At 37.9% G+C, this 21,660-nt stretch overlaps 1 protein-coding gene across 1 annotated transcript in view; it reads left to right on the top strand.

Moving 5' to 3' along the window:
* LOC110133248 (complement factor H-like) overlaps positions 1 to 3,704 on the top strand; it is a 41,155-nt gene extending 37,451 nt beyond the window's left edge. Inside the window, exons 8-9 of the mRNA XM_070463092.1 lie at positions 1,331 to 1,519; positions 1,945 to 3,704. Coding sequence (XP_070319193.1) covers positions 1,331 to 1,519; positions 1,945 to 2,129 — 374 coding nt within the window. The 3' untranslated portion in view covers positions 2,130 to 3,704. The remainder of the gene's footprint in view (positions 1 to 1,330; positions 1,520 to 1,944) is intronic.
* The last annotated feature ends 17,956 nt before the right edge of the window (positions 3,705 to 21,660 follow it).

Raw genomic sequence — 21,660 nt, 5'->3', positions numbered from 1 at the left:
GATGCTTACGTTTAATTATGCCCTCTTTGTGTACCTTTTGGAAGTGAGTCTCAGTGGATTATTTTACTGTATTAATATCCTATGATGCATCAGAGTGATAAATGTACTAGTTCCGGAATCAGATACTCAGAACTCAAATCTCTCCTCTACAATGTAATGACAAAGTTAATTGAGTTCTTTACACTTGGTTCTTGCAAATACAAAGACTCAAACTTGTCTAACATAGAATTATTGAAAGATACACATATCTTAACATACATGATGAAATTTATAAAATTCAAGGATGAAGAGAAATTATTCTAATCTCCAAAAAGTAGTGGAGAGAAACCTAGACTATTTCTTAAGAGGAATCAAACTGTGTAAGCATTTCAAACTTAAAAATGTAGAGAAGCTTAAAAAAAGTGGGGGAAATCTATCAGTGATGAGAGATGCAGACTATAGGCCATGAGAGGGTATAATTGACAAGTCTTTGTTAAAGAAATGGGTTAAGTTATGCAAAGAGTCAAATTTTATAATTCACATAGCAAGCATATATGTGAAAACTTTACTCCATATATAATAATAACAATAAAATTTAATTATGTTATACCTCATTTAAAATCTTTGTAAGAAATACTGAAAAATACATCATTCTCCAATTAAAATTAGACCATAAGTGACAAGGGTTTCCCTTCATCTTAACCATTTGGATATTAAGAATTTTTCATTGTTCATTTCTCTGATTAGACAAGCAAGGGAAAAGATATCTTACCGCCTAGTTTGATGGATAAATAAGAATGTTACTTTGTGAGATTTGATTAATGAAGAATTGTTGTGGTTCTCTATATACATCACACATTTCCAATAAAGAGAAAAGTAAACTAATGAATGATAATTTAAAAAAATATGTTTTCTTCCTACACTGCCTTGGTCTGAGAACAAATATCAGGATTCTGATTTTTGATTAGAATGGAAAAGAAAGAAAAAGAAGGCAGATGAGCCACAAGATAAAATCTGTAATTTCATCTCTTGATTAAGATGCTAATTTAGTCAACCAAGGTTGGGACTTCTGTACTTAAGGGGAATTTATTTAATAAGTCTGTATAGTTTCCTACCAAGAGAATCCACATACAAATTTTACATAATATGACTCACCAGACATAATTTGATCTTCCTTAGCAAGGTTTCCTTACATACTTCGATCATATGAATTTTCTATAACTTTACTTTCCCTAGACCATAATGTAATGAGTGTAATTAACTGAACAAGAATATAATTCATAGATGAAACATTAATTCTAATTTGATTGTATACTGGGGTAAAACATTATTTCTACTTTTTTATTCCAAGGGAAACCTTGTAATTATCCAGTAATAAAACATGGACGGCTATACTATTCATACAGAGGATACTTTCCAGCACGTGTGAATCAACAGTTTGTCTATAACTGTGATCAGCCTTTTGTGGCTCCTTCACAATATTCCTGGGATTACCTGACTTGCACAGCAGAAGGATGGTCTCCAGAAGAACCATGCCTCAGTAAGTAAACCTCTTTAAGTTTATGTGCATAAATTCTTTGAAAGAGTGAAGAGACAAAAGTATATAAGTGAGTACAGTTAAGTGTTGTGTAACAACAGTAAGGCCAAGGGATGAGTTCTATGAGCAGAAACATCCCAATAGATTTTCTGTTTACTACAGGCTCTTCATGTAAATCCTGTGAGAGATACAGAGGCTTTACAAGAATATCTGCATCATTTATACATATTTTAATCATAAACTAAGGACAAATGATATGGGATGTTGATCTTCATTTCTAACAAACGTGTACTAGCTTTCATTTTTTTTCTGACATGATATATTTGAATACTAATGCATTCTCATGTAAATTCTATAAGATTAATTTTAATGTACTATTTTACAAAATTTATGTTTTATTTCTTTCATATTACTTGAATGATCCTAAGGACAATGTATTTTCAATTATTTGGAAAATGGACATACCCCACGTCGTGAAGAAAAATACTTACAGGGTAAAACTGTAAGAGTTCACTGCTATGACGGCTACAGTCTTGAAAATAATCAGAACACAATGACCTGCACAGAGAATGGCTGGTCTCCTCCTCCCAGATGCATCCGTGTCAGTGAGTAAACTGGGCTGAGATCCCAGTGTGTTCATAATTTTCTAAGACTCAGCTGCATTATCCACTGCAAAAGTTGATATCAACCTCTTGTTTTGCCAAAGGACCTATTTAATTTTATTTTTTACAAGTGTCTGTGAGTGTACCTATAGACGTCTTGATAAGTATATGACAAAATACATATACCTATTGATAGATGTTAGTCAAGAAAATAGGAAAAGATCCACAAAGAAGAAACCTGTAGTAACAGAGTGAGGTCAGAAAGATGGCAGGAGTCTCACTGTCTCTCCTGATACAAACGCAGACTTTGACCGTCATTTGCGGATAAGAGTATCTTTGTGGGGGTCCAGGAGTCTGGCAGGGACACGACAGCAGCTGCTAGAGCACAAAGATTCGAAGCTGGGGGTTAGAGGGGGAGCCTCACTTTGCCCCCAGTGGCCCTGCTTAGCGCCAAGACAGACCCCTCGGCCAGGATTTCACCTGTGGGGAGATGAGAGCGCGTGAGCAAGGGCGGGTCCTCATCTTCCAGCGCGCTCCTCTCTCCCCTTGTCCGGACACTGGGGTCACCTGCATGGCTGGGGGTGGGGAGAGGCCAGGAGCACAGCCCCCAGGGCTAGAATTCTTCAAGGAACATGGGTCCTGCTGACCACGTGGAGACCCCACCAGGGAGCCCCAAACCATTGCAGACACGGTGCTTGTGGTCCTGCTCACCCCTGGGCCCCTCACGTCATCCACATCCCCTCCCCAGGGCCAGCTCCCTGTGTAGGGCCCCACGGTGGCATCTAAGCCTTTGCAGATGGCCTGAGGGACATCTAGAAGCCAGCCTGTCCCCGTGGGTCTGTGAGAAAGCACACGGATGTGAGCATTTGGCATTGCCCAGGGAAGCAGCCAGGAAACTGTCCGCACAGAGACTGTCTGTCTGTTGCGTTGATAGAAGCATCCGAGCTTGAAAATTCTCTCCCGGAGAAATTGAGTACATGGGACAGGTGTATCCTTAAAAAAGGTCTGAAAAAGTCTCAAAATCCCCATCAGTGTGACAGTGTACTTCCCTCCCCAAGTCAGTCTGTAAAGACTGGAGGGGGTGACTGCTTCTTTAAATGCAAACACAGCAACCTGAGACTTCAAGGGACACAGACATCAAAGGACTAAAATATTAACAGAGAAACACAATAGATTTTCAGTTACTGACCCCAAATAATGGATATGGACGATTTGTCTGATAAGTAATTAAAAGCAATTGCTTAAGAATTTCATTGAGATAGAAGAAAACAGTGGAGAAGGAAATGGCAACTCACTCCAGTATTCTTGCCTGGGAAGTCCCATGGACAGAGGAGCCTGGTGGGCTACAGTCTGTTGAGTCTCAAAGAGTCAGACACAAATGTAGTGGCTTAGCATGCGCTCATGCAATCCTTTATATTTAGAGTAATTATTGATAGATAAGGATATATTAGTATTATCTTTTTTTTACAAGATGTTTTATAATTTCTCAATTCCTTACTTCCTCTGACTGCTTGCCTTTGTGAATTCATGATTTTTGTTATAGCAGTATGCATTTAATAAACTTTTCTTTACCAGTTGTGAATCTAGTATGGATTCTTGCTTTGTTTACCATGAGATTTATGTAAAACACCTTACAGAGAGAGCAGTGTATTTTATGCTGATGATATATGAACATCAACCACATGTTAAATCTCCTTCCTTTTACCCTTCTCCATTTTATGTTTTTGATGTCATGATTTGCCTCTTTTTTTAGTGTGTACTTAATTAAAAATAATTGTAGCTATAGTAATTTTTATATTCTTGTACTTTAACTCTTAAATAGTTGTGTTTAACATTCCATATCAAAGTACTACAGTGTTCTGAATGTGAATGTGCACTTAAATTTACCAGTGTACTAGGTATCTTCATGGAATGAATTAGCATTCTTTTACTTCAGCTTGATTAATTCCTTGTAGTGTTTCAGTAGGGAAGGTCTGTGTGCCTGCTCTGTCACCTCAGCTGTGTCTGACTCTTTGCCATCCTGCGGGCAGCAGCCCACCAGGCTCCTCTGTCCGTGCAGTTCTCCAGGCAAGAATACTGGAGTGGGTTCCCAAGCCCTCCTCAAGGAAGGTCTAGTTGTGTTCAATCTCCTCAGTATTTGTTGGTCTGGTGAAGTCTTTATATTCTTTTCTTTTTTGAATGATGTTTTCAAATATTTTTCTTTGGCAGTTTTTTCTTGCAACACTTGGAATATATCATCCCACTTTCTCCTGGCCTAGTAGGTTTCTGCTGAGAGATATGCTAAGATCCAAATGAAGGCTCCTTAGTAAATTTCAGGGTTTTTGTTTTGTTAGCTTGTTTGTTTTTTCCTCATGCTGCTTGAAGTCTTCTCTAGTTTTCTTTAATTTTTGCAACTTTATTATAATGTGTGTTGTAGAGAATTTTTTATGTTGATTTGGTTTGGTCACCTGTAAGCTTCCTGAACTTATATATTCAAATATCATCCTTGATTTGGGAGGTTCTCAGACATTACTCCTTAAATGTGTTTTCTGCCTCATCTCCTTTTCTCCTCCTGGAACTTCAATAATTTGCAAATCCGTTCTGTTTTCAATGTAGCATAGATCATGTAGCCTTTCTTTGTTCTTTTTCATTCTTTTTGTTTTTAAAAATTTTTTTAATTTTATTTTTAATCTCCTTTGACAGGATAACTTTGATATATCATCTATCTCACAGTTTCTTCTGCTTTTTTGATTCTGTGGTGGATACTCTTTAATGAATTTTTTCATTTCATCCTTGGAACCTTCAGCACCAGGGTTTCTTTTTTTTTTATGATTTGTACATTTTTATTAAACTGTTTGTTTTGCCCATTGTTTATTGTTTTCCTGCTTTTGTTCAAGTATCTTACTGTATTTTCTGTAGAACACTGAGTTATTTAAAATGGCTATTTTGAATTCTCCACTGGCTAAATCACACATCGGCCAATCTTTGGATGTGAATACTGAAGATTTTTATACTTTGTTGCTCTCATGATACTTTGAGTTCATGTTTCTTGAAGTTTTGTGGTGCTGTTTTTGTAATTAAAGTACCAGTCTCCTTTGGTTGAGAGACAACTTCCTTCAACCCTGCTAGAGACTCTGCAGCTATTTCAGATCTTCTATAGTGGCACCTGCTGACATTCTCATCCCTGTTACGCCAGAATTTCTGTGCTTCTATGTCTTGTCTAGATACATTAGTGCACCAGAAATGGTACTGACAGCCTGTCCTTTGTTTCCCCCAAAGTAGCACGACATCTGTTTTTAATTTTTTTTTTTTTTTAAAATTTTTATTTTAATTGGAGGCTATTTACTTTACAGTATTGTGGTGGTTTTTGCCACACATTGACATGAATCAGCCGTGGGTGTACATGTGTCCCCCGTCCTGAATCCCCCACCCTCCTCCGTCCGCATCCCATCTCTCAGGGTCATCGCAGTACACCAGCCCTGAGCACTCTATCTCATGCATAGAACCTGAACTGGCTTCACGTATGATAATATACATGTTTCAATGCTACTAATCTTGTGTTCTTGTTCTGGGCCACAGATTTAAGTCAAATTTTTGTGTATGCTCCCTGGTGGTCTGCCAAAGGTTGCTCTTCCCTCTGAGTCAGTTGTCACCACAGGGATCTGGCCACAGGATGGAAGCGTGTGTGAATGAAGCAGACAGGTCCTCCTGTGGAAACCTGGAGGACTCACAGAAGGACTTAGCTGCATGCATGATTTTCTAAGATAGGTTTTCCAGGACTCCTGGAAAGCAGCTGAGAGGGAAGTGAGATGGTTCATGAGCCACTGCAGGCATCACAGGACAGAGATCTGTCTGCCTTTTACCTCATTCTTGTATGAGTGAGCCTCCTCCTGGGCCCCTTGGCATATGGAATTTCAGGGGTGGGTGGTGGTTTATTTTGGATTTATTTATTTTTAAATGAGGGATTATTGCTTTACAGTATTACTTTGGGTTCTAACAAGCATCAACAAGATTCAGGCATAGATTTACCCATGCCCCTCCCACATGAACATCCCTCCCAGCGCCCTGCCCACCCCACCCGTCTAGGTTGTTACTAGCTCTGGTCTGAGTTCCCTGAGCCATACAGCAAATCCCCGCTGACTGTCTGTTTTGCATAGGGTAGTGCAAGTTTGCATGCTGAGCCTCTGCTCACATCCCACCCCCTACCTCCTCCCTGGCAGCCGATCCGTGAGTCTGTTCTCATGTCTGTGTCTCTATTGCTGCTGTGCAGTAGGTTTATCAGCACAATATGTCTAGGTTCCATGTGTATGTGTTAGTATATGATATTTGTTTTTCTCTTTCTGACTTATTTCACTCTGTATATCAGGCTCTAGGTTCATCCACCTCTTTAGGACTGACTTTAATGCATTCCTTTTATGACTGAGGAAGATCCCCTGGAGAAGGAAATAGGAACCCACTCCAGTATTCTTGCCTTGGAAAATCCCATGGACTGAGGAGCCTGGTAGGCTACAGTCCATGGGGTTGCAAAGAGTCAGACATGACTGAGCGACTTCACTTTCACTTTCACTTTCAACCTATATGCAGGTCAGGAAGCAACAGTTAGAACTGGACATGGAACAACAGACTGGTTCCAAATAGGAAAAGGAGTACGTCAGGCTGAATATTGTCACCTTGCTTATTTAACTTATATGCAAAGTACGTCATGAGAAACACTGGACTGGAAGAAGCACAAGCTGAAATCAAGATTGCTGGGAGAAATATCAATAACCTCAGATATGCAGATGACACCATCCTATGGCAGAAAGTGAAGAGGAACTAAAAAGCCTCTTGATGAAAGTGAAAGAGGAGAGTGAGAAAGTTGGCTTAAAGCTCAGCATTCAGAAAACTAAGATCATGGCATCTGGTCCCATCACTTCATGGGAAATAGATGGGGAAACAGTGGAACAGTGTCAGACTTTATTTTTGGGGGGCTCCAAAATCACTGCAGATGGTGATTGCAGCCATGAAATTAAAAGACGCTTACTCCTTGGAAGGAAAGTTATGACCAACCTAGATAACATATTAAAAAGCAGAGACATTATTTGCCAACAAAGGTCCATCTAGTCAAGGTTATGGTTTTTCCAGTGGTCATGTATGGATGTGAGAGTTGGACTGTGAAGAAAGCTGAGTGCTGAAGAACTGATGCTTTTGAATTGTGGTGTTGGAGAAGACTCTTGAGAGTCCCCTGGACTGCAAGGAGATCCAACCAGTCCATCCTAAAGGAGATAAGTCCTGGGTGTTCATTGGAAGGACTGATGCTGAAGCTGAAACTCCAGTACTTTGGCCACCTTATGCAAAGAGTTGACTAGTTGGAAAAGACCCTGATGCTGGGAAGGGTTGGGGGCAGGAGGAGAAGGGGACGACAGAGGATGAGATGGCTGGATGGCATCACCGACTCGATGGACATGGGTTTGAGTAAACTCCAAGAGTTGGTGATGGACAGGGAGGCCTGGTGTGCTGTGATTCATGGGGTTGCAAAGAGTTGGACATGACTGAATGACTGAACTGAACTGAATATTCCATTGTATATATGTAGCATAGCTTTTTTATCTCTTCATCTGTCAATGGACAGCTATGTTGCTTCCATGTCCTAGCTGTTGTAAATGGAGCTGCAGTGAACATTGGGGTACATATGTCTTTTTCAGTTTTGGTTTCCTCAGGGTACATACCAGGTACATACCTGGGGTTGATGGGTCATATAGTGGTTTTACTCCTCGCTTTGTAAGGACTCTCCTTACTGTTCTTCATAGTGGCTGTATCAATTTACATTCCCACCAACAGTGCAAGAGCATTCCCTTTTCTCCACACCCTCTCCAGCATTTATTGTTTGTAGACTTTTTGATGATGGCCATTCTGACTGGTGTGAAGTGATATCTCATTGTAGTTTTGATTTTCATTTCTCTAATAATGAGTGATATTGAGAATATATTCATGTGTTTATTAGCCATTGTAGGTCTTTGGACAAATGTCTGTTTAGGTCTTTTTACCACTTTTTGATTGGGTTGTTTGTTTTTCTGGTATTGATTTGTATGAACTGCTTGTATCTTTTGGAAATTAATCCTTTGTCAGTTGTTTCATATGCTATTATTTTTTTTCCCATTATGAGCATTGCCTTTTCACCTTATTCATAGTTTCCTTTGATGTGGAGAAGCTTTTAAGTTTAATTATGTCCCACTTGATTATCTTTGTTTTTTTCTCGACTACTGTAGGAGGTGGGTCATAGAGGAACTTGCTGTGATTTATGACATAGAGTGTTCTGCCTGTGTATTCCATCCACTTTGAGTTCATCTTTGTGTATGGTGTTAGGAAGTAATCTAATTTCATTCTTTTCCATGTAGCTGTCAAGTTTTCCCAGCAGCACTTATAGAAGAGAGTCTCTTTGCCCCATGGTATATTCTTGCCTCCTTTGTCAAACATAAGCTATCCACGGTTGTGTGGGTTTATCTGTGGCGTTCCATCTTGTTCCACTGGCCTGTATCTCTGTGTTTGCACCAGCGCCATACTGTCTGGATGACCATAGCTCTGCAGTCAGTCTGAAGTCAGGGAGGTTGATTCCTCTAGCTCTGTTTCTTTCTCAAGATTGCTTTGGCTCTTCAGGTCTTCTGTGTTTCCATATGAGTTGTGAGACTTTTTGTTCTAGTCCTGTGAAAAATAGCATTGGTGATCCAATACAGATGGCATTGGATCTGCAGATTATATTTGGTAGTATAGTCTTTTTCACAGTGTTGATTCTTCCAACCCAGGAACATGGAATATCTCTCCATCTGTTTATGTTGTCTTTGATTTCTTTCCTCAGTGTCTTATACTTTTCTGTATACAGCTCTTATGTCTCCTTAGGTAGGTTTATTCCTTGGCATTTTATTCTTTTTGTTGCAGTGGTAAATGGGATTGATACCTTAATTTCTCTTTCTGATGTTTCATTGATAGTACAGAGGAATGCAAGTGATTTCTGTGTATTCTTTTTGTATCCTGTCACTTTGCTAAATTCACTGATTACCTCTAGTAATTTTCTGAAACTATCTGTAGGGTTTTCTCTGTGTAGTATTGTCTGTGTGAAAACGATGAGAGTTTTCCTTCTTCTTTTCAAATCTGGATACCTTTTGTTTATTTTTCTTCTCTGATTGCTGTATCTAGGGCTTCCAAACAATGTTGATTAATAGTGGTGAGAGTGGGCAGGCACCCTTGTCTTTTCCTGATCTCAGAGGGAATGATTTCAGTTTTTCACCTTTGAGAATTATGTTTGCTATGGGTTTCTCACATGTGGCCTTTATTATGTTGAGGTAGGTTCCTTCTTTGCTCATTTTTTAAAGAGTATTTATCATAAATGGGTGTTGAAATTTTTCAAAAGCTTTTTCTGCATCTATTGAGATGACCATATGTTTTTATCTTGCAATTTGTTAATATGGTGTATCACATTGATGGATCTGTGTATATTGAAGAATGCTTGCATCTTTGGGATTAACCCAACTTGATCATGGTGTACTATCTTTTTAATGTATTTTTGAATTCTCTTTGCTAGAGTTTTGTTGAGGATTTTTCCATCTATTTTCATCAATGATATTGGTGTGTAATTTTCTTTATTGTGTTGTCTTTGTCTGGTTTTGGTATTAGGATGATGATGGCCTTGTAGAATGAGTTTGGAAGTGTTCCTTCCTCTGCAGTTTTTTTTAAAGAGTTTTATAAGAATAGGCATTAACTCTTCTCTAAATGTTTGAGAGAATTCACCTGTGAAACCATCTGGCCCTGTGCTTCAATTTTTTGGGAGTTTTTAAATCACATTTTTTATTTCAGTGCATATACCTGGCTTGTTCATAATTTATATTTCTTCCTGATTCAGTCTTGGAAGATTTAATTTTTCTAAGAATATATCCATTTCTTTCAGGTTGTCCGTTTTATTGGTGTAGAGTTGCTCAGAGTAGTATTGTGGTCAGAAAAGATGCTTCATAGAATTTCAAGTTTTAATAATTTACTGAGGTCTGATTTTTGGACCAAATATGGTCTATTCTGGAAAATGTTCCATGCACACTTGAGAAGAAAGTGTGTTCTTTTGGATTTGTGTGGAAAATGCTGAAGAAATAAATTAGATCCATTTGGTCTAATGTTTCATTTAATGTTTGTGTTTCCTTATTATTTTTTTGTTTTGATGATCTGTCCATTGGTGTAAGTGGGATGTTAAAGTCCCTTACTATTATTGTGTTGCTGTCAATTTCCCTTTTTATGTCTGTTAGTATTTGCCTTATGTATTGAGGTGCTTCTATGCTGGGTGCATAGATGTTTAGAATTTTGTCTTCTTTTGGGATTGATCCCTTGATCATTATGTAATGTCCCTTCTTTATCATGCATAATATTCTTTATTTTAAAGTCTATTTTGTCAGAAATAAGAATTGCCACTCCAACTTCCTTTTGATTTCCATGTTCATGGAATATGTTTTTCCATCCTTTTAATTTCAGTCTGTATGTGTCTCTAGGCCTGAAGTGGGTCTCTTGTAGACAGCATATATATGGGTCTTGTTTTTGTATCCATTCAGCCAATCTGTGTCTTTTGGTTGGAGCATTTAATCCATTTACATTTAAAGTAATTATTTATATATTACTATTAGCATTTTCCTATTATAATTTAGTGCTATATGTTCCTATTAACATTTTTTAATTAGTTAATTTATTTTAATTGGAGGCTAATCACTTTACAATATTGTGGTGGTTTTTGCCATATGTTGACATGGATCAGCTATGCGTGTACATGTGTTCCCCATCCTGAAGCCCCCTCCCCATCCCATCCCTCAGAGTCATCCCAGTGCACTGGTCCTGAGCACCTTGTCTCATGCATCGAACCTGGACTTGCAATCTATTTCACATGTTATAATAAACATGTTTCAATGCTATTCTCTCAAATCATCCCACCCTCACCTTCTCCCACAGAGTTCAAAAGTCTGTTGCTTACATCCTGTCTCTTTTGCTGTCTCGCATATAGGGTCTTCACTACCATCTTTCTAAATTCCATAAAAATGCCTTAATATACTATACTGGTGTTTTCTTTCTGACTTACTTCACTCTGTATAATAGGCTCCATTTTCATATACCTCACTAGAACTGATTCAAATGAATTTTTAATAGCTGAGTAATGGACAGGGAGGCCTGGTGTGCTGCGATTCATGGGGTCGCAAAGAGTTGGACATGACTGAGCAACTGAAATAAACTGAACTGAACTGAATATTCCATTGTGTATATGTACCACAACTTTCTTATCCATTCGTCTGCTGATGGACATCTAGGTTGGTTCCATGTCTTAGCTATTGGAAACAGTGCTACAAGGAACACTGGGGTACATGTGTCTCTTTCATTTCTGTATTCTTCAAGGGTATGCCCAGCAGTGGGATTGCTGGGTCATATGGTAGATCTGCTTTCAGTTGTTTAAGTAATCTCCACACTGTTTTCCATAGTGGCTTGTACTAGTTTGCATTCCCACAAATAGTGTAAGAAGGTTCCCTTTTCTCCACACTCTCCAGCATTTATTGTTTGTAGACTTTTTATAACAGCCATTCTGACCAGCATGAGATAGTACCTCATTGTGATTTTAATTTGCATTTCTCTGATAATGAGTGATGTTGAGCATCTTTTCATGTGTTTGTTAGGCATCTGTATGTCTTCTTTGGAGAAATGTCTGTTTAGTTCTTTGGCCCATTTTTTGATTGGGTCATTATATTTTTCTGTAATTGATCTTCATGAGCTGCTTGTATAGTTTGGAGAATAATTCCTTGTCAGTTGTTTCATTTGCTATTATTTTCTCCCATTCTGAAGGCTATCTTTTCACATTAATTATTATAGTTTCCTTCATTGTGCAAAAGCTTTTAAGTTTAATTAGGTCCTATTTGTTTATTTTTGCTTTTATTTCCATTACTCTGGGAGGTGGGTCATAGGGGATCTTGCTGTGATTTATGTCAGAGGGTGTTTTGCCTCATGTTTTCCTCTAGGAGTTTTATAGTTTCTGGTCTTACATTTAGATCTTTAATCCATTTGGAGTTTATTTTTTGTGTATGGTGTTAGAAAGTGTTCTAGTTTCATTCTTTTACAAGTGATTGGCCAGTTTTCCCAGCACCACTTGTTAAAGAGATTGTCTTTTCTCCATTGTATATTCTTGCCTCCTCTCTCAAAGATAAGGTGTCCATCAGTGTGTGGATTTATCTCTGGGCTTTCTATTTTGTTCCATTGATCTGTATTTCTGTCTCTGTGCAAGTATCATGCTGTCTTAATGAGTGTAGCTTTGTAGTATATTCTGAAGTCAGGTAGGTTGATTCCTCCAGTTTAATTCTTCTTTCTCAGGATTGCTTTGACTATTTGAGATTTTTTTGTATTTCCATACAAATTGTGAATATATTTGTTCTAGTTCTCTGAAAAATGCCATTCGTAGCTTGATAGGGATTGCATTGAATCTACAGATTGTTTTTTGTAGTGTACTCATTTTCACTATATTGATTCTTCTTATCCATGGACATGGTATATTTCTACATCTGTTTGTGTTCTTTGATATTTTTTCATCAGTGTTTTATAGTTTTCTATATATAGGTCTTTTGTTTCTTTAGGAAAATTTATTCCTAAGTATTTCATTCTTTTCCTTTCAGTGGTGAATGGAATTGTTTCCTTAATTTCTCTTCCTGTTTTCTTAGTGTATAGGAATGCAAGGGATTTCTGTGTGTTAATTTTATATCCTGCAACTTTACTATATTCATTGACTAGCTCTAGTAATTTTCTGGTGGTGTCTTTAGGGTTTCCTATGTAGAGGATCATGTCATCTGCAAACAGTGAGAGTTTTACTTCTTCTTTTCCAATCTGGATTCCTTCTATTTCTGTTTTCTCTTCTGATTTCTGTGGCTAAAACTTCCAAAACTATGTTGAATAGTAGTGAGAATGGGCACCCTACTCTTGTTCCTGACTTTAGGGAAAATGCTTTCAATTTTCACCATTGAGGGTAATGTTTGCTGTGGGTTTATCATATATGGCCTTTATTATGCTGAGTTATGTGGACTGTGAGGAAAGCTGAGTGCCGAAAAAATTGATGCTTTTGAACTATGCTGTTGGAGAAGACTCTTGAGAGTCCCTTGGACTGCAAGGAGATCCAACCAGTCCATCCTAAAGGAGATCAGTCCTGGGTGTTCATTGGAAGGACTGATGCTGAAGCTGAAACTCCAAAACTTTGGCCACCTCATGCAAAGAGTTGACTCATTGGAAAAGACCCTAATGCTGGGAGGGATTGGAGGCAGGAGGAAAAGGGGACGACAGAGCATGAGATGGCTGGATGGCATCACCAACTTGATGGGCATGAGTTTGAGTAAACTCCGGGAGTTGGTGATGGACAGGGAGGCCTGGTGTGCTGCGATTCATGGGGTTGCAAAGAGTTGGACACGACTGAGTGACTGAACTGAACTGAACTGATGTTCCTTCTGTGCATGCTTTCTGGAGGGTTTTTATCATAAATGGATGCTGAATTTTGTCAAAGGCTTTCTCGACATCTATTGAGGTAATCATATGGTTTTTATCTTTTAATTTGTTAATGTGGTGTGTCACATTGATTGTTTGTGAATATTGAAGAATCCTTGCATCCCTGGGGTAAACCCCACTTGGTCATGACATATGATTTTTTTTGATATGCTGTTGGATTCTGTTTGCTAGAATTTTGTTAAGGACTTTTGCATCTATGTTCATCAGTGATATTGGTCTGTAGCTTTCTTTTTTTGTGGCATCTTTGTCTGGCTTTGGGATTAGGGTGATGGTGGCCTCATAGAATGAGTTTGGCAGTTTACCTTCCTCTGCAATTTTCTGGAAGATTTTGAGTAGGATAGGTGTTAGGTCTTCTCTAAATTTTTGGTAGAATTCACCTGTGAAGCCACCTGGGTTTGGCTTTTGTTTGTTGGAGGATTTTTTATTACAGTTTCTATTTCTGTGCTTTGTGATGGGTCTGTTAAGATTTTCTCTTTCTTCCTGGTTCAGTTTTGGAATGTTATACTTTTTAAAGAATTCATTCATTTCTTCCAAGTTGTCCATTTTATTGTCATAAAGTTGCTGATAGTAGTCTCCTATGATCCTTTGTGTTGTTTCTGTGTTGTCTATTGTGATTTCTCCATTTTCATTTCTAATTTTGTTGATTTGATTCTTCTCCCTTTTTTTCTTGATGAGTCTGGCTAATGGTTTGTCTATTTTATTTATCTTCTCAAAGAACCAGCTTTTAATTTTGTTGATTTTTGCTATAGTCTCCTTTGTTTCTTTTTCATTTATTTCTGCCCTAATTTTTATGATTTCTTTCCTTCTACTAACCCTGGGCTTCTTCATGTCTTCTTTTTCTAGTTGCTTTAGGTGTAAAGTTAGGTTACTTATTTGATTTTTCTCTTATTTATTGAGGTAAGTTTGTAATGCTATGAACCTTCCCCTTAGCACTGCTTTTACTGAATTCCATAGGTTTTGGGTTGTCGTGTTTTCATTTTCATTTGTTTCTATGCATATTTTGATTTCTTTTTTGATTTCTTCTGTGATTTGTTGGTTATTCAGAAGTGTGTTGTTTAGCCTCCATATGTTTGTATTTTTAATAGTTTTTTCCACCCCTGTAGTTGACATCTAATCTTACTGCAGTGTGACCAGAAAAGATACTTGAAATGATTTCAATTTTTTTGAATTTGCCAAGGCTAAATTTATAGCCCAGGATGTGATCTATCCTGGAGAAGGTTCCATGTGCACTTGAGAAAAATGTGAAATTCATTGTTTGGGGGTAAAATGTCATATAGATATCCATTAGGTCTAACTGGTCCATTGTATCATTTAAAGTTTGTGTTTCCCATGAAAAGATGCTCAACATCACTCATTATCAGAGAAAAGCAAATCAAAACCACAATGAGGTACCATTACACGCCAGTCAGGGTGGCTGCTATCCAAAAGTCTACAAGCAATAAATGTTGGAGAGGGTGTGGAGAAAAGGGAACCCTCTTACCCTGTTGGTGGGAATGCAAACTAGTAGAGCCGCTATGGAGAACAGTATGGAGATTTCTTTAAAAACTGGAAATAGAACTGCCATATGACCCAGCAATCCCACTTCTGGGCATACACACCGAGGAAACCAGATCTGAAAGAGACACGTGCACCCCAATGTTCATCGCAGCACTGTTTATAATAGCCAGGACATGGAAGCAACCTAGATGCCCATCAGCAGATGAATGGATAAGGAAGCTGTGGTACATATACACCATGGAATATTACTCAGCCATTGAAAAGAATTCATTTGAATCAGTTCTAATGAGATGGATGAAACTGGCAGCCCATTATACAGGGTGAAGTAAGCCAGAAAGATAAAGACCAATACAGTATACTAATGCATATATATGGAATTTAGAAAGATGGTAATGATAACCCTATATGCAAAACAGAAAAAGAGACACAGGTGTACAGAACAGAATTTTGGACTCTGTGGGAGAAGGCGAGGGTGGGATGTTTCGAGAGAACAGCATCAAAACATGTATATTATCAAGGGTGAAACAGATCACCAGCCCAGGCTGGATGCATGAGACAAGTGCTCGGGCCTGGTGCACTGGGAAGACCCAGAGGAATCGGGTGGAGAGGGAGGTGGGAGGGGGGATCGGGATGGGGAATACATGTAAATCCATGGCTGATTCATGTCAATGTATGACAAAAACCACTACAATATTGTAAAGTAATTAGCCTCCAACTAATTAAAATAAATGGAAAAAAAAAGTTTATTAGGAAAAAAAAAGTTTGTGTTTCCTTGTTAATTTTCTGTTTAGTTGATCTATCATTAGGTGTAAGTGGGCTATTAAAGTCTCCCACTATTATTGTGTTATTTTACCCTTCCATACTTGTTAGCATTTGCCTTATATATTGCAGTGTGTCTGTGTTGGGTGCATATATGTTTATAACTGTTATATCTTCTTGGATTGATCCTTTGGTCATTATTTAGTGTCCTTCTCTGTCACTTTTCACGGCCTTTATTTCAAAATCTGTTTCATCTGATATGAGTATTGCTACTCCTGCTTTTTTTGGTCTACATTTGCTTGAAATATATTTTTCCAGCCCTCTACTTTCAGTCTGTGTGTGTCCCTTGTTTTGACGTGGGTCCCTTGTAGTCAGCATATATAGCGGTATTGTTTTTGTATCCATTCAGCCAGTCTTTGTCTTTTGGTTGGGACATTCAACCCATTTATATTTTGGGTAATTATTGATAAGTATGATCCCATTGCCATTTATTTTGTTGTTTTGGATTCGAGTTTATAAACCTTTATAGCTTCCCTTGTAGCTCAGTCAGTAAAGAATCTGGCTGCAGTACAAGCAACCCGGGTTTGATCCCTGGGTTGGGACGATCCCCTGGAGAAGGACATGGCAACCCACTCAAGTATCCTTGACTGGAAAATCTCATGGATAGAGGAGCCTTGTGGGCTGCATTCCATGGGGTCGCAACAAGTCGGGCACGACTGAGTGACTAACACTTACTTATAAACCATTTCTGTGTTTCCTATCTAGAGAAGTTCATTTATCATTTGTTGATGAGATGGTTCGGTGGTGCTGAATTCACTCAGCTTTTGCTTGTCTGTAAATCTTTTGATTTCTCCTTCATATTTAAATGAGATCCTTACTGGGTATAGTAATCTGGGTTGTAGGTTTTTCTCTTTCATCACTTTAAGTATGTCCTGCCAATCCCTTCTGGCCTGAAGAGTTTCTGTAGAAAGATCAACTGTTATCCTTATGGGAATCCCCTTGTGTGTTATTTGTTGCTTTTCCCTTACTGCTTTGAATATTTGCTCTTTGTCTTTGATCTTCATTAAGTTGATTAATATGTATCTTGGGGTGTTTCACCTTGGGTTTATCCTGTTGGGACCCTCCAGTTTTCTTGGACTTGGGTGGCTGTTTCCTTCCACATTTTAGGGAAGTTTTCAACTATTATCTCCTCAAGTATTTTCTCATGGCCTTTCTTTTTGTCTTCTTCTTCCAGGATGCCTATGATTCAACGTTGGGATATTTAACATTGTCCCAGAGATCTCTGAGGTTGTTCTCATTTCTTTTAATTATGTTTTTTCTTTTTTCCTCTCTGCTTCATTTATTTACACCATTATATCTTCCACCTCACTTATCCTATCTTCTGCTTCAGTTATTCTACTGTTGGTCCCCTCCAGAGTGTTTTTGATCTTAGTTATTGCAATATTCATGATTTTTTCCCATTTATTTTTATTAATTGGAGGCTAATTACTTTACAGTATTGTAGTGGTTTTTGTCATACATTGACATGAATCAGCCATGGATTTACATGTATTCCCCATCCCGATCCCCCCTCCTACCTCCCTCTCCACCTGATTCTTCTGGGTCTTCCCAGTGCACCAGGCCCGAGCACTTGTCTCATGCATCCAGCCTGGGCTGGTGATCTGTTTCACCCTTGATAATATACATGTTTCGATGCTGTTCTCTCGAAACATCCCACCCTCGCCTTCTCCCACAGAGTCCAAAATTCTGTTCTGTACATCTGTGTCTCTTTTTCTGTTTTGCATATAGGGTTATCATTACCATCTTTCTAAATTCCATATATATGCATTAGTATACTGTATTGGTCTTTATCTTTCTGGCTTACTTCACCCTGTATAATGGGCTGCCAGTTTCATCCATCTCATTAGAACTGATTCAAATGAATTCTTTTCAATGGCTGAGTAATATTCCATGGTGTATATGTACCACAGCTTCCTTATCCATTCATCTGCTGATGGGCATCTAGGTTGCTTCCATGTCCTGGCTATTATAAACAGTGCTGCGATGAACACTGGGGTGCACGTGTCTCTTTCAGATCTGGTTTCCTCGGTGTGTATGCCCAGAAGTGGGATTGCTGGGTCATATGGCAGTTCTATTTCCAGTTTTTAAAGAAATCTCCATACTGTTCTCCATAGCGGCTATACTAGTTTGCATTCTCACCAACAGGGTAAGAGGGTTCCCTTTTCTCCACACCCTCTCCAGCATTTATTGCTTGTAGACTTTTGGATAGCAGCCACCCTGACTGGCGTGTAATGGTACCTCATTGTGGTTTTGATTTGCATTTCTCTGATAATGAGTGATGTTGAGCATCTTTTCATGTGTTTGTTAGCCATTTGTATGTCTCCTTTGGAGAAATGTCTGTTGAGTTCTTTGGCCCATATTTTGATTGGGTCATTTATTTTTCTGGAGTTGAGCTTCAGGAGTTGCTTGTATATTTTTAAGATTAATCCTTTGTCTGTTGCTTCGTTTGCTATTATTTTCTCCCAATCTGAGGGCTGTCTTTTCACCTTGCTTATAGTTTCCTTTGTTGTGCAAAAGCTTTTAAGTTTCATTAGGTCCCATTTGTTTATTTTTGCTTTTATTTCCAATATTCTGGGAGGTGGGTCATAGAGGATCCTGCTGTGATTTATGTCGGAGACTGTTTTGCCTATGTTCTCCTCTAGGAGTTTTATAGTTTCTGGTCTTACATTTAGATCTTTAATCCATTTTGAGTTTATTTTTGTGTACGGTGTTAGAAAGTGTTCTAGTTTCATTCTTTTACAAGTGGTTGACCAGTTTTCCCAGCACCACTTGTTAAAGAGGTTGTCTTTTTTCCATTGTATATTCTTGCCTCCTTTGTCGAAGATAAGGTGTCCATAGGTTCATGAATTTATCTCTGGGCTTTCTATTCTGTTCCATTGATCTATATTTCTGTCTTTGTGCCAGTACCATACTGTCTTGATGACTGTGGCTTTGTAGTATAGTCTGAAGTCAGGCAGATTGATTCCTCCAGTTCCATTCTTCTTTCTCAAGATTACTTTGGCTATTCGAGGTTTTTCATATTTCCATACAAAGTGTGAAATTATTTGTTCTATATCTGTGAGAAATACTGTTGGTAGCTTGATAGGGATTGCATTGAATCTATAGATTGCTTTGGGTAGTATAGCCATTTTGACAATATTGCTTCTTCCAATCCATGAACACGGTATATTTCTCCATCTGTTTGTGTCCTCTTTGATTTCTTTCATCAGTGTTTTATAGTTTCCTATGTATAGGTCTTTTGTTTCTTTAGGTAGATATACTCCTAAGTATTTTATTCTTTTTGTTGCAATGGTGAATGGTATTGTTTCCTTAATTTCTCTTTCTGTTTTCTCATTGTTAGTGTATAGGAATGCAAGGGATTTCTGTGTGTTAATTTTATATCCTGCAACTTTACTATATTCGTTGATTAGCTCTAGTAATTTTCTGGTAGAGTCTTTAGGGTTTTCTATGTAGAGGATCATGTCATCTGCAAACAGCGAGAGTTTCACTTCTTCTTTTCCTATATGGATTCCTTTTACTTCTTTTTCTGCTCTGATTGCTCTGGCCAACACTTCCAAAACTATGTTGAATAGTAGTGGTGAGAGTGGGCACCCTTGTCTTGTTCCTGATTTCAGGGGAAATGCTTTCAATTTTTCACCATTGAGGATAATGCTTGCTGTGGGTTTTGTCATATATAGCTTTTATTATGTTGAGGTATGTTCCTTCTGTTCCTGCTTTCTGGAGAGTTTTAATCATAAATGGATGTTGAATTTTGTCAAAGGCTTTTTCTGCATCTATTGAGATAATCATATGGTTTTTATCTTTCAATTTGTTAATGTGGTGTATTACATTGATTGATTTGCGGATATTAAAGAATCCTTGCATTCCTGGGATAAAGCCCACTTGGTCATGGTGTATGAATTTTTTAAGTATGTTGTTGGATTCTGTTTGCTAGAATTTTGTTAAGGATTTTTGCATCTATGTTCATCAGTGATATTGGCCTGTAGTTTTCTTTTTTTGTGGCATCTTTGTCTGGTTTTGGAATTAGGGTGATGGTGGCCTCATAGAATGAGTTTGGAAGTTTACCTTCTTCTGCAATTTTCTGGAAGAGTTTGAGTAAGATAGGTGTTAGCTCTTCTCTAAATTTTTGGTAGTTAATTCCGCTGTGAAGCCATCTGGTCCTGGGCTTTTGTTTGCTGGAAGATTTCTGATTACAGTTTTGATTTCCTTGCTTGTGATGGGTCTGTTAAGATCTTCTATTTCTTTCTGGTTCAGTTTTGGAAAGTTATACTTTTCTAAGAATTTGTCCATTTCTTCCAAGTTGTCCATTTTATTGGCATAGAGCTGCTGGTAGTAGTCTCTTATGATCCTTTGTATATCAGTGTTGTCTGTTGTGATCTCTCCATTTTCATTTCTAATTTTGTTAATTTGGTTCTTCTCCCTTTGTTTCTTAATGAGTCTTGCTAATGGTTTGTCAATTTTGTTTATTTTTTTTCAAAAAACCATCTTTTAGCTTGGTTGATTTTTTGCTATGGTCTCTTTAGTTTCTTTTGCATTTATTTCTGCCCTAATTTTTAATATTTCTTTCCTTCTACTAACCCTGGGGTTCTTCATTTCTTCCTTCTCTAGTTGCTTTAGATGTAGAGTTAGGTTATTTACTTGACTTTTTTTTTGTTTATTGAGGTAAGCCTGTAATGCTATGAACCTTCCCCTTAGCACTGCTTTTACAGTGTCCCATAGGTTTTGGGTTGTTGTGTTTTCATTTTCATTCATTTCTATGCATGTTTTGATTTCTTTTTTGATTTCTTCTATGATTTGTTGGTTATTCAGAAGCGTGTTGTTTAGCCTCCATATGTTTGAATTTTTAATAATTTTTTTTCCTGTAATTGAGATCCAGTCTTACTGCACTGTGGTCAGAAAAGATGACTGGAATGATTTCAATTTTTTTGAATTTACCAAGACTAGATTTATGGCCTATGATGTGATCTATTCTGGAGAAGGTTCCGTGTGCACTTGAGAAAAAGGTGAAGTTGATTGTTTTGGGGTGAAACGTCCTATAGATGTCAATTAGGTCTAGCTGGTCCATTGTGTCCTTTAAAGTTTGTGTTTCCTTGTTAATTTTCTGTTTAGTTGATCTATCCATAGTTGTGAGTGGGGGGTATTAAAGTCTCCCACTATTATTGTGTTACTATTAATTTCCTCTTTCATACTCATTAGCGTTTGCCTTACATATTGTGGTGCTCTTATGTTGGGTGCATATATATTTATAATTGTTATATCTTCTTCTTGGGTTGATCCTTTGATCATTATGTAGTGTCCTTCTTTGTCTCTTTTCACAGCCTTTATTTTAAAGTCTATTTTATCTGATATGAGTATTGCGACTCCTGCTTTCTTTTGGTCTCTGTTTGTGTGAAATATTTTTTTCCAGCCCTTCACTTTTAGTCTGTATGTGTCCCTTGCTTTGAGGTGGGTCTCTTGTAGACAGCATATATAGAGGTCTTGCTTTTGTATCCATTCAGCCAGCCTTTGTCTTTTGGTTGGGGCATTCAACCCATTTACATTTAAGGTAATTATTGATAGGTATGGTCCCGTTGCCATTTACTTTGTTGTTTTGGGTTCGTGTTTATACAACCTTTCTGTGTTTCCTGTCTAGAGAAAGATCCTTTAGCATTTGTTGAAGAGCTGGTTTGGTGGTGCTGAATTCTCTCAGCTTTTGCTTGTCTGTAAAGCTTT

The sequence above is a fragment of the Odocoileus virginianus genome, unplaced genomic scaffold (genome assembly GCF_023699985.2).
Source record: "Odocoileus virginianus isolate 20LAN1187 ecotype Illinois unplaced genomic scaffold, Ovbor_1.2 Unplaced_Scaffold_26, whole genome shotgun sequence".
Lineage (NCBI taxonomy): Eukaryota > Metazoa > Chordata > Mammalia > Artiodactyla > Cervidae > Odocoileus > Odocoileus virginianus.
This window is presented reverse-complemented; position numbering and strand designations above follow the sequence as displayed.